Genomic DNA, 12,786 nt, shown 5'->3' with positions numbered 1-12,786 from the left:
ATACAGGTTCCCTAGATGGCTTCCTGTTGCCTGAGGATGATGGATCTTTAGGAGACCCTAAGAAAATTAAGATAATGGTCAAGTCCTGAGAGAGCTAGCTATTGTCTATCTCAGTGTGATGGGGAAATGTAGAATTATCAGAAATATGACTTGAGTTGTCTGTGAGGCTGAACCCTCTCACCTAGCAGATTTGAAGTTGTTCTAGAAGCAGAATTTTGAGGAAACTGCAACAGAGGCAGTCTGAAAGGCTGGATTACATGTGCTACTTCTCTTTTTGGTGTCTTATCTTTTTGTTTTAAAAACACATAAACCTTAAACCCAATATGAATACATGGTGCTGGCTGGCTCAAGCCATCAGACAGTGGCCACCTGAGACTGTGGGAAGAAGAAGCGACATCTGGTTCCATGTTTGGTACTTTTCAAAATCTTATGAGGCATTATGTGGAAATACTTACCCCCACAATAGACGCCATTTGTAAAGAGTCTTTATCTGACCTATTATCCAGCCTCCCAATAATGACACAAAGACTTTTATCAATTATGAAAAATCTGCATCTAGGTTAGGCTTGCCTCTATTTAGTTCTTAGAGTTTAGATTACCTATTTTATTTATCTATGTCATGTCACATGGTTCAGTTACCTCTTCTCCATTCTGCACCTCTGACTTGTTGTGAGTCTTCTAGAATCTCTATGGTACAATCTGCATGCTTAGATCCTTCTCTCTTTCTTCTCTCTCCCCAAGAAATCCTGCCTATGTATCCTACCTAGTTATCATGGCATAACCTTTCTTCCATCTTCCAGCTCCAGTGTCCTGTCGGTGTCTAGTGTCTGACTAGTGACTCTGCCTTTTTTCTTCCCAGAGTTCTCCCACCTATACCGCCTGCCAGCTATTGGCCATTCAGCATTTAATTACACCAATCAAAGCAAAACTTTGTCACACAGTGTACAAATATCCCACAACAAAACTCATACCTATACATGAAACAATAAACCTGTGAATAAATGTAGAAATTAACCTATTTTTTTGTCAATGTGGGCAGCAGACAGCAATATGAAGTATTTGCAGAACCTGTTTACAGATATAGCACAGAGCATATATAGCTACAAACTGTCTTGGAGCCACGACCCTAACTCAGACACCATGAAGGAAAACATCCCCTGCAATGATCCTTCCCAAGGGTAAGTTCAGGGACTGAACAGTGTTAGCCCCTATTCTTGAATACGGAACTGTCTGCATTTTGGGAACTTTCATTTTGGGAATGTTTTCAGTTCTGTTTTTCAGCTTCAGATTTTCATGACCTTTACAGTTTAGATGCAATGTTTTAACCATCTGCAAAACATGAGAACAGAGAGGAGCCCTTTAACCATAACACTTACATAACCAAATCCCTCTTGCATGCCAACTGCATTGTAAAACTGTCTGAAGGTTAATCATTTCTTGTCCATCCAAATCACAAGCAATCATGAGCTTATGAATATGGTGAAAATGACACAGATATTAGACAATCAGGATGGTGTGAAGGCTCAGAGTTGAGATGCCAATAACATTAATTTGGAATAGACATTTGTGATTGAACAGGCATTATATCAAACTCAGCCTTTACAAACACCAGGATTCTGAACAATAAAAGAGGAACACAAGGAAGAGAGAATACTGAGAGTTTGTTCCTATGTTAGACATGTATGTTGGTAAGAAAAGAGCAATCCATCTATGAGGCAAAATATTTTGCAAAATAGAATCAAATCTATTTTTAGCATACCACATTTCTTTCTCCATTTCCATGCATGTCTTCTCCATGTTCATACAGGAGAAATAAAAGACCATGTGCTCAGTGTATTCGTTCTATTCTCTATGATCCCAGCAGCATCAGCCTGCATCTTTCTTTGTTGTAGAACACTGCTCTGCACCATGGTAATACTATGGTCCCATTAAAGTCTGTGTAGCTGTTATTACACACATGTGACCTGTAGAATATTGGTCCCATCAATAATCTTTCTTGTTGTTGAGGCTACTAAATTCATTGCTTTCCCATCAGAACAATAGGCAGTTAAAATTTCAGGCAATTTTTTTTTTTTTCAGGGACATAACCACTGAGAAGTTTTCAGTATTTCTGGGCATAGCAAAGTACACTGTTCTCAATAGTTGGCTGTGACACTGGTTGCTGGATCTACTCTGGTCTAAATTGTGAGTTCCAGTACAGCCAGAGCTCATAGTAACACCCTGTCTAAACAAACAATCAAATAAAGAAATAAGCAAAACACAAAAATCCCAAGATTGTAGACATTTTTTACTGAGCCCTAATGTAACTCATTGTTTCACCAGCTAGAATTCTATGGAGTCTTGTCTTTGTTTCTGTTACAGTTGTTTCATGTTGCCAGTGTAGGCATTGTTCTTGTATCCTTAGGTAACTTTCATACAATAACCCAAAGCATCTTCCCGACAGGCTAGGACACTGACCATGAGATTGGCCTGTATGAAGGAGTAAAGCAGAATCAAGAAGTAAGAGAAAAAGAACAAGCACATATCCCTCAAGTGAAGGTGCTAGGTCAGGAAACCATGATGCTTATTTTGTGGTAAGTCCTGGTCTGTGGTGACTGAGAGCATTTAGGCAGCTGTAGATGGTTACAGTGGAGATGTGCTGCAGGAACAGACCATGGTCAGACTTGGGTTTGTAATACTAGTACACAGAAAGCTGAGGGAGAAGAAGGAGAAATCTGAGACCTGCATTTGGATTAAGAGGTTCTGTCGCAGAAACACAAAGAAAAACAAAAACTAAAGAACCACAGAGAAACAAAAGCCACAAAATCGTTAGCCCAACCCATCATGACCCAAGAAGAAAAGGGTCAGGCAATTGGTTAGAACAGTTCCTCTTCTTCAGGGGCTGCCAGTAACACATCCCCATGACAGGAATCAGAAACCAGCTTGCATAACCCAAACATTTTCTGTTTGTGTGTTTGGAAAGGAGATCATCTATCTGCAAACTTGTGGCAACTGGAAGATGCCATGACCCCATTTGTTATAGTCCTGCTGTTTCTTGGTGAGATACCACATGTGGAGGGAGAAATATTCTCTGAGAGGGAATCTAGCTCACCATCATGATTGGTGCCATTGGGATGTCTCAGCAGCTCCAGAAGGCACTGGGAAATGAGGTTCTGTTCATCTTTCAGTGTAAACACTCACAAGTCACTCTCTTCCAGGACTGAGCTCAAACCTCTGGAACCCAGCATCAACAGGTAAGCGTCTTCCCAGATATCCTAGTTTGGACATCCTTATTGGGGATCACGGGACACTCATGAGCAGAGCAGATGGAGAACAGCAGGTTTGGCCTGATGTTGGGGATGCTAGAAAGGTTCTGGGTCAGAAGCTTGTATCAGAGAGGAATTCTGGGGAACCAATTGTCAGTTTGTTTCAGGGGCCATCTCTAAACCTACACTGAGAGCAGTGCCAGGAAATGTGGTAGTCGCTGGGAAGGAGGTGACATTCTTCTGTGAAGGGCCCTCAGAGGTCAAAGAATATCGTCTCTACAAAGTAGGAAGTCATGACTACCTGGTACCAACAGCCCTTCTAGAAACTGAGAATAAGGCCACATTTTCTATCTCTTTGGTTGAATGGAACAATGCAGGCCGATATTGGTGTCATTATACAAGCACCAATGGCTCAGCAGGAAACAGTGACACCCTGGAGCTGGTGGTGACAGGTGACAGAACCCTCCCTAAGCTCCTGGATTTGCCTTAAAGGGCTCCTTTCTCAAATATGAGAAGAGGGAAACCCATGTTTCTCATGTAAGTTCACCTAACAGGCTTTCTCTGCTCCCCTAGGAGCTTTCCTCAGCAGACTCACTCTGTCAGCCAGTCCTAGTCCAGTGGTGACTGCAGGAGGGAATGTGACTCTTAAGTGTGTGTCACAAGAGCCATGTAACAAGAGCCACATGTCCATTCTAATGAAGGATGGTGAGAAGTTCTCGAGTCCCATGCCCTTACAGAAAATAGACTATGACCTATTTGAAGCACTGTTCTCAGTGGGTCCTGTGACCCCCAACCAGAGGTGGAGGTTCACATGCTATTGTTATTCCTTGAGCAGCCCTCAGCTATGGTCGTTGCCCAGTAACCAACTGGAGCTCCTGGTATCAGGTAAGAAAGTGCAGTACTTTGATTGTAATTGCAACTAACACAGGGTTCAGGGAAAATACCTGATTTGCTGGGTGATTGACAACCAGGGCTAATGGATATGGTATCACAGAATTTGTTATGCAGCTGGTCTTGAGGTGCAGAAGCCATGGATGATACTAATAATGAAATCTAAGATCCACGGAAATGTGTGGTCTTTATGTGTACCTCTGCTATTGAAGATCAGCTTATGTGTCGGGGCAATTGTGACCTTCTCTGTGACATTTTAGAGATAGTTGTACCTCCTTTCTTCCTACTTCTATGCAGGAACCCTTCACCAGCCCACATTATGGGCTGAGCCAGGCTCTGTGATTACGTCCAGGACCCATGTTACCATCTGGTGTGAGGCAACTCAAGCGACCCTAATCTATGTGATATATAAAGAGGGAAGCCCAGAACCTTGGGGACAACGGAACCAAATAGTCTACAACAATAAGGCAAAACTCACCATTTCATCTATGACAAAATTGAATGCAGGGAGATATCACTGCTACTCCTACACCTCTGCTGGATGGACAAAACGCAGTAACACCTTAGAGCTGGTAGTGACAGGTGAGAGACACTCAAAAATCTTTGCCCCAGAAGACACTTTCAAGAAACGACGGATGTAGCACTATTTTCCATAGAAGGAAAGCCATGGGTGACAATTTATACTGTGTGGTCCCCTTTAATTTTCCGTGTGTATTTCTTTTAGGAGTCTACAACAAACCTACACTGTTGCCACTGCAAGACCCTGTTGTGACTGTAGGAATGACTGTGACACTCTCTTGTACCTCAAATCATTCATACAACTGGTTCATTTTAACTAAGAATAGTCAGAAGTTCTCACGTAAACAGTGTTCACAAGAAAAACACACAGGATTGTTCTTCGCCAAGTTCCAAGTGAGACCAACAGCCTTCAGCCAAAGGTGGAGAGTCAGATGCTATGGAACTTACAGAAGTAATCCTCAGGCGTGGTCAGAAGGGAGTGACCTTTTGGAACTTCTGATGTCAGGTGAGGGCGCCTCAGGGTCTCTGCAGAATCATATTCTACTAGACACAGTTTCCCAGTGGAGATCATGGTGTGTCATGTGTTTGAGGATTTAGGGTTCCTGAGTCAGTTGACACAGTTTGCAGACCATGAGAGTCACTGTCTAGAAAATGAGGGGACAGCATAATAAGAATGGAACCTGGGAGGGTCAGGAGAATGATGTGTCTTCCCATGACATTATTGGTTCTTTTTCTATTTAAGGGTAAAGTTCAAGATCAGGAGCAAGTTTGATCTTTACTCTGAAACTGTTTGATTGTCTCCATATCCTTCTCTTCTACTTCCTTGTAGGAAACCTTAGGAAACCCACTTTGAGAGCTGAACCAGGATCTGTGATTGCCTCAGGAAATAATGTGACCATCTTGTGTGAGGGGACCAAGGGAGAGCAACCAATGTATTTCCTCTATAAAGAAGGAAGCCCAGCACCCTGGGACAGTCAAACTCCAAAAGATCCTGATAACAAGGCCATGTTCTCAATAGCATCCATGGAAAAGCATCATGCAGGAAAATATCGCTGTTACTCTTACGACTCTGCAGGGTGGTCAGAACGCAGTGACATGCTGGAGCTGGTGGTGACAGGTGAGAGGGCACTCTGCATCCCTAAGAATGCTCACTGTGGTGTCTCCTCCTCAATTCCCAGAAGCGGGGGCAATGTTTACCTTCTGTTTCCACTTAACAGGTTTGCTCTTCACTCCTAGGTGTCTATCCTCGCAAAGTCACCTTGTCAGCTGTGTCGAGCCCTGTGGTGACCTCAGGAGGGTATGTGACTCTTCAGTGTGTCTCACAACAGGCTTATAACAGCTTCATTCTAGTGAAGGATAATGAGAAGTTCTCCAAGCCTGGGCTCTCACGTGATATATACTCTAAGCCATCAGGAGCTCGTTTCATAGTGGGTCCTGTGACCCATAACCAGAGGTGGAGATTTACATGCTATGGCTATTACTGGAGTAGCTCACAGCTGTGGTCAGTGCCCAGTAATGACCTAGAGCTCCTGGTCTCAGGCAAGTAAGCTCCAGCCTTTCCTTTGAATATTACAAGAAACATAAAATTCCAGGAAAAGAGCTTATATGTTTGGGGTGGGTGATCAAGAGGCAGGACAATTTAATTTAGTGTCATAGAATGTGTGATACAGTTGGACTTGAAGTGCAGAAATCTGTCTGGATAATAACAGTGTACCTTATGAGTCAAGGGACAAGTCAGGTCTTTATGTGACCTTCTGCTGTTATAGATCAGCTTAAGTGTCATTTCCAACTGTGACCTTTTGTGTGCAACTGTCCTAAGGAGATGTTCCTATTTTTCTTGCTTCATTTTAGGGACCCATCACAAACCCACTATCTGGGCTCATCCAGGCGCTGTGATTACCTCAGAGAGTCCTGTTGCCATCTGGTGTGAGGGCACCCTTGAAAGCCTTATGTATGTGATATATAAAGAAGGAAACCCAGAACCCTGTTACACACAAACCCAAATAGATCACAGCAATAAGGCACAATTCCTCATCCCATCTGTGACAAGATTTAATGCAGGGCGATACAACTGTTACTCATACAACTCTGCTGGCTGGACAGAGCGCAGTGATACTCTGGAGCTGGTGGTGACAGGTGAGAGAACACTAAGCATCACAATCTTTGCCTCTGTTTTCAGCAAATAATCTTCCATAGTTGTGCTTCCTCAGCTTATCTGTTGGAGACATTATAGGCTGTCTTTCATTAACAGGCTGCCTCTTCCTCTTCTAGGTGTTCACCATGGTAAACCTACTTTATCAGCTTTGCCCAGTCCTGTGGTGACCCCAGGAGGGAATGTGACCCTTCAGTGTGTCTCATCTGAAGGATATGATTGGTTCACTTTGACTGGGGCAGATCAAAATTTCTCCAGGTCCCGAAAGGCACAGCTTACACACACTGGACAGTCACTAGCTTTGTTTCCTGAGATCACTGTGGCATCTAGCAAGAGTGGGCCCTTCAGATGTTATGGATACTATACAAATACCTTGCATGTGTGGTCAGAGGCCAGTGACCCTTTGGAGATACATGTCTCAGGTAAGGAAGTCTCATTTACTCAATGTTTTGCACCAGAAAGTCTTTGCTATAAGTTGTGCTGCCTCAAGGAAGGTTTAAAGCCATGGTGCCTAAAGGAAACTGTTGAGTGCTAAGGCCCAGAGTATGAATGGCCATGACACTGTCAGGCAGGATGGGATGTGGAATGTATAGAAAGATCCAGCTGTATGGCTTTCTGAGTCTCCGGCTTACAGGACTGTCAAGGAAGCCCTCCCTGCTGACCCACAAAGGCCCTGTCCTGGCCCCTGGAGAGAACCTGATTCTCAAGTGTTCCTCTGAGATAAGTTATGACAGATTTGCTCTGTTCAAGAAGGGGGAAGGTGGCCTCACCCAGGTCTCTGTCCATCAGTCTCAGGATGGGCATTTTCATGCCAATTTCACCTTAGGCTCTGTGAATTCCTCCATTGGTGGTCAGTATAGATGCCTTGGTGCACACAGTTCCTCCTCTGAGTGGTCAGCCCCCAGTGATCCTCTGGACATCCTGATCACAGGTGAGGATTTTAGTGCAGGTTCAGCTGGGAGGAGGACTGGGATTCATCATGAAGATGATGATGAACATCCGGCAGAGGACTAGGTCTAGGGACAGGGGAGTGCACAGTAGACTGTCTGTTAAAATCTAGAGAGATTAGGTTCTGAAAGGGGGCTTTAGAACAATGGCTGCAGTCCCTCACTCATTAATTTTCTTCTCTTTAGGGTACCCTGCTGTTACACCAAATCTCTCCGTGCATCCAGGCACTACTGTTTCCTTAGGAGAGAATGTGACCCTGCAGTGTCAATCATCAGTCCCCGTGGATACTTTCCTTCTGTTCAAGGAAGGTGCAGCCCACCCCTATTTGCATCGAAAATCACAGTCTCAAGATTTACAAAATCAAGCAGAATTCTCCATGAGTGCTGTGACCTCGGCTCTTGGGGGTTCCTATGTATGCTTTGGTTCCCAAAGCTCTTCCCCATACCTGTTGTCACACCCCAGTGTCCCTGTGGAGATCATCGTTTCAGGTGAGATAACCCAGACCTCCTTGAGGATAATTGACCTAGGAATTGACCTATGTAGAGATTAAGAAGTAAAATTTCTCTATTAATCATCATCTCACCTTCTGAATGGGAGTCCAGAAGATTCCAGGTCGGAAACTGGAAGGTTCTGGAGAAGCTGCAGTGTAGGTAGAAGACTGATAAGAGATAAAAATAATAGGGCAGCCTTCCACTCATCATTCCCCTTACAAATTTCCCACAGTCCCCTTGTGTCCAAAATTCCATTTCCATAGAGGTTTTATATTTTCCTGATTAGAGAGGTTGCTTCACCCTGAATATGTGCTCACTCTCTGTCCCCATGCATCTTCATGCATTTATCAGCTTGGGTGATGACCAAGCTACTAGGTATGAAGCAGAGATTCTTAAATGGTTGCTAGAAACCAGAGGCTCAGAAGTTAGGCTGCAGAAGAGACATGATCTGTCCTAGAGTGAAGCCCAGAAAATGATAACAGGCGATAGTTTCTCAGAATTTCTTCATCCAATTGTGTTAGGCCATGAAAAGCAGGTCCTCATTCTTGTTGTGTCTGACTACTGAGGTCTAAGCAACAACTCTTTTGCATGGTGGGTTCAGGGGTAATTGAGCTAGTTATCCAGTTGGTAAATTCTTGTTTAGAGAAGTTGACATGTAAAATCCCCTCTCTTATGTGATTCTCAGTTTCTACAAGTGTAAATGGGAGACCCTGACACATACATTAAGTTTCTTTCAGTGATGATCTTATCTGTTTCATCTACTTACAGATAAAGATCCTAGAATTCTGTTCTGCAGTGGTTCTTCCCCATCTGCCATTGTGTTAGTGACATTGTCTAGGGTTATGGCACAGGGATAGGGCAGGACCTTCAGGATCCTTCCTTTCAGTTAATGAGGGTAGGGAATATGGTGAAACACCAGATACCCTGGGTTCAATCCTCACCTATGCACCACCCTTCAGCATGATCTGTGGCAGGGAAACTGTCTGAAAGTGCTCAGAGATGGTCCCATGTTACATGACTATGAGAATGATAGCAAGTAACAAACATCTAACATGGAGTAACCACATAGTCAATTCTCTCTTTATTTATTTATTTATTCTTTTCTTATACAATACATCCCAATTGAAGCATTCCCTCCCTATACTCATTCGCATCTCCCCTCACACATCCAGTCTCCTTCAGATACACTACCCCTGCACCATATGCCCCAGGAAAGAGTAGACCAAACAGGCACATTAGTTGAACACGGCACAAACAGATACCATAACATCAGGCACAAACCCTTACATCAACGCTGGGGGAGGTCATCAAGCAGGAAGAATGTGTCCCAAGTGCAGGCAAAAGTGTAATATACCCCTCACCACCACTGTCAGCAACTCCCCACAAGATACCAACCAACAATAATAACTTATATGCAGAGGGTCTAGTGCAAACCCATTCAGGCTCTATGATTGCCTCTTAAGCCTCAAACAGTAACTCCTTATTCACAATTCTTCATTCATGATGCTACCTGTCTCCTAGGACTGGCAAAGTACCAAAAGGCTGTGACTGGCGTCTCTGTGGCCTTCTTTCTACTACTCTTCTGTCTCATCCTCTTCCTTCTCCTCAGATGCAGGCATCAGAACAAAGACAGGAAGAGAGGTGAGTAGGGAGGGGTTAGGGTGTGGGAGGCCTGTGTCTCAGGGGTTAGTGGTTCCCACTGTGGAGTATCCAAGCAGGGGCTCAGGATACTGACCCAAATGTAAGGTCAGTCTGGGACATGTCAGCTTAGAAACACTTCTGCAGATGCTGATCGCAAAACATCATCTGAAAACAAGTGCAATATTCTGCATTGTATGGACTTTTCCATCTCCTGGGAGATTTTAAAACATATGCAATGAGTCATAAAGGTCCCATATTTTCCTGAATGTGCTAGATAAGGGGTTCTAGTCTACTTGTTGAAGGACTTTCTCTCTTGCAGTCCAGACAAAGACTCATTTGCAACATCCTGCAGATTCAGTGACCAGGGACAAAAGCCACCAGAAGAGGTAACTCATGCTCAGAAACATAGACTCTAACTGCTAGACTTTCCTTTCTGCCACTTGACATCCTCTTGTTTCCCCAGCTCCACACCAGCTCCTGCCATCCAGGAAGAAGTCTTGTGTGAGAGGAAAAGGGCCCGGGAGGGAGATACCTGAGGTCTCACCATCACAGGAGTGGTGGAGCATCTGGGACACTGAATCCTCTCTATGCACCCCTACCTCACTACATCTTCTGTTCCCTTATCTGGGATAGGGAGGGGGTCGGGGCAAGTGAGATTTCCCAGAAATCTGGACAGGGTAAGAACTGCATGTTTTGTTATGACAGATGCTACTGTGAAGGTCACACAGCATGCAGACAGCATGGAGCTGGATGTTCTGGTGAGACTCTTATTCATCCACAATGCTAAGAACTTATGATAATATGATGGTCAGAAATTGTTGCCCCCTATTGAAGTGATAACTTCAGATGTATAGGGCCTTGTGTTTAATCTGTAGTTATAAAACTAAGAAGTAAATTAATAGGAAACACAAGTAAATGAGAACCATGTACATGGGAATGTGTAGGCACGTTTGTGTAAGTACAGCCAGAAAGAGGGGCCAACATCTGATTTCTTCTTCTAGTTTTCTACAACTCATCTTCTGTGACAAGCTCTCTTAATGAACCTGGAGCTGTGTCTTTGGGTGAACTGATGCCATTGAACCCTTCACACCAGTCTCTACCTCAGTGGCCCCTAAGTCCCAGGCATGTGCATTTTTGTTTGCCTTTTTTATGTGGGCACGGGATCAAAGTCAGGTGATCAGGTTTACATAACAAACATTCTTTTGCTTGACTCATCTCTCCAGTTCCTGGATTCCCCCTAGACTGTGCTTCATGTAAGGGCTGCAGATGTAGCATGGCACAGGTCTTCCTACACACTGGAACAAGCTCTGGAAGGGAGATAATACAGGGAGAAACACACAGACTGAGCAGTGCAAAGTGTGTGAGGGAAATGAGTTAGAGGATGCATGTTGAGGTTGTGTGAGGCACAGATGGTCAGTGTCAATTTAAGGGGACTTGAAAGAAGCCTTCTAAGGTGAAGCTTGAGTTAAGAGGTTCATACAAACTTGTGATGAATTGGCACATTGGTGTGGGAAGTCCTTCTGTCTATTTGTTGCTTTTATTGGTTAATGGATAAAGAACTGGCTTGGCCTATAGCATGGGAAGAGAAAGGCGGAGTGAGAGAGAAACCATGGAGCTGCTGGAGATAGACACCACAGCTGCATGGTGATATACAGATTACTAGACATGGGTTAAATTAATATAGGAGTTAGCTGGTGGGAAGCTAGCGCTAGTGGGCCAAGCAGTGATTTAGTTGATACAGTTTCTGTGTGATTATTTTGGGTCTAAGCTAGTCAAGTGGCGGGAACCAACAAGCGGCTATCCTCCGACAGTCAATCTGGGTAATGGATATGGCAGATTCAAGTGTCCTGGGGGCAGGGACATGCTCTTTTAAAAGATGAGGCACTGGTGAGGAAATCAAAGTGTCAAAATAATATGTCAGAAGTGCATGGAGGACATTAACAAATACTCAGAGTCCTCTGGAAGTCCCAGAAGACCACATCAGCAATGATTTAGCTTTATGGAAATGTCTGAAATATCACTCATGCACCCTCAGGAAGTATGAAAGTAGAGCCTCTGGTGAGTTATAGTGATTCCCACTGTCTTACTGTCTCTCATTTGCAGAGAAAACATGAAAAAGACTCCTGCAAAGACTTGTATGCCCAAGTGAAACCCTGCAGACTCAGAAGGGTAGAGACCACCTCTTCTTCCCTCATGCCAAAGGAATTACTGGACTCAAGTGACACACAGGGAAAAGGAGGCCAAGTGCTAGTTGAGCAGGTGGGTCCTGATATCCGTAGTCTCTCAGGCTCCCAGTTCTCAATATAAACCTTCCTTACACTTTCACACTGCAGGCTGATACAACAGATGAGTCAAATGATGTGACCTATGCCCAGCTGTGCATCCTGACACCAAGACAGGGGCAGGTGAACCTTTCAGCTTCCAGGCAGAAAAGTCCCTCCTGAGAACCTACCCTGGTGTATCAGCTGGGAAAGATCCAGACTCTGAATTCCATGGAAGAAGGGTGAATTCAGAAATTTCATATAACAAAACCTGTCTCAAGTTCACAATCTTTGTACAGACATAAGCAGTCTCTAGGAAATTCTGAGAACTTTGGGAACTCTGATTCTGTTGTCCCTGCATTTTATAAATAAAGAAAGTGCTTTGTCAGTGACCAATAAATAAAGTGAGAAAAGAGAAGAGGAATAAAGAAAGTTTTTGATTTTATGTTTTTCTTTGCTTGTTTTTCATTTCGAGATTTTAACATAATTACAACATTTTTCTTTTCCCTTTCATTTCTAAATACATTTCCATAGATTCTTATCCACTCTTCTTCAAATTCATGACCTTTTTTCATTATCATATGTATGTATTAAGATGCGGGTAGAAAGTGTTAAACAGTTTTACTCTGAATATCTCA

At 43.7% G+C, this 12,786-nt stretch overlaps 1 protein-coding gene across 1 annotated transcript; it reads left to right on the top strand.

The window, feature by feature from the left end:
• Positions 1 to 2,905: 2,905 nt before the first annotated feature.
• On the top strand, positions 2,906 to 12,566 carry LOC148123469 (paired immunoglobulin-like receptor B). Its single transcript, XM_087909819.1, has 18 exons — positions 2,906 to 3,037; positions 3,198 to 3,233; positions 3,413 to 3,697; positions 3,819 to 4,130; positions 4,434 to 4,718; positions 4,861 to 5,160; positions 5,485 to 5,772; positions 5,892 to 6,194; positions 6,507 to 6,791; positions 6,927 to 7,229; positions 7,442 to 7,738; positions 7,941 to 8,243; positions 9,768 to 9,887; positions 10,207 to 10,273; positions 10,351 to 10,388; positions 10,593 to 10,645; positions 11,991 to 12,146; positions 12,221 to 12,566. The coding sequence occupies exons 1-18, from the start codon at positions 3,004 to 3,006 to the stop codon at positions 12,329 to 12,331; spliced, it is 3,576 nt and encodes a 1,191-aa protein (XP_087765945.1). The 5' UTR covers positions 2,906 to 3,003; the 3' UTR covers positions 12,332 to 12,566.
• The last annotated feature ends 220 nt before the right edge of the window (positions 12,567 to 12,786 follow it).

This window comes from Myodes glareolus, chromosome 1 (genome assembly GCF_982192425.1).
Source record: "Myodes glareolus chromosome 1, mMyoGla1.1, whole genome shotgun sequence".
Taxonomy (NCBI): Eukaryota; Metazoa; Chordata; class Mammalia; order Rodentia; family Cricetidae; genus Myodes; species Myodes glareolus.
Note: the sequence above shows the minus strand (reverse complement) of the source record. Positions and strands in the feature narration are given on the sequence as shown.

What these genes read in the sequence shown, in the direction of transcription:
- LOC148123469 (XM_087909819.1), top strand. Translation starts at nt 3,004, where the DNA reads ATGACCCCATTTGTTATAGTCCTGCTGTTTCTTG. An exon ending in TCTGGAGCTGGTGGTGACAG is followed by an intron (nt 6,792 to 6,926) that starts GTGAGAGAACAC and finishes TTCCTCTTCTAG; the next exon opens with GTGTTCACCATGGTAAACCT. An exon ending in TCTGGACATCCTGATCACAG is followed by an intron (nt 7,739 to 7,940) that starts GTGAGGATTTTA and finishes TCTTCTCTTTAG; the next exon opens with GGTACCCTGCTGTTACACCA.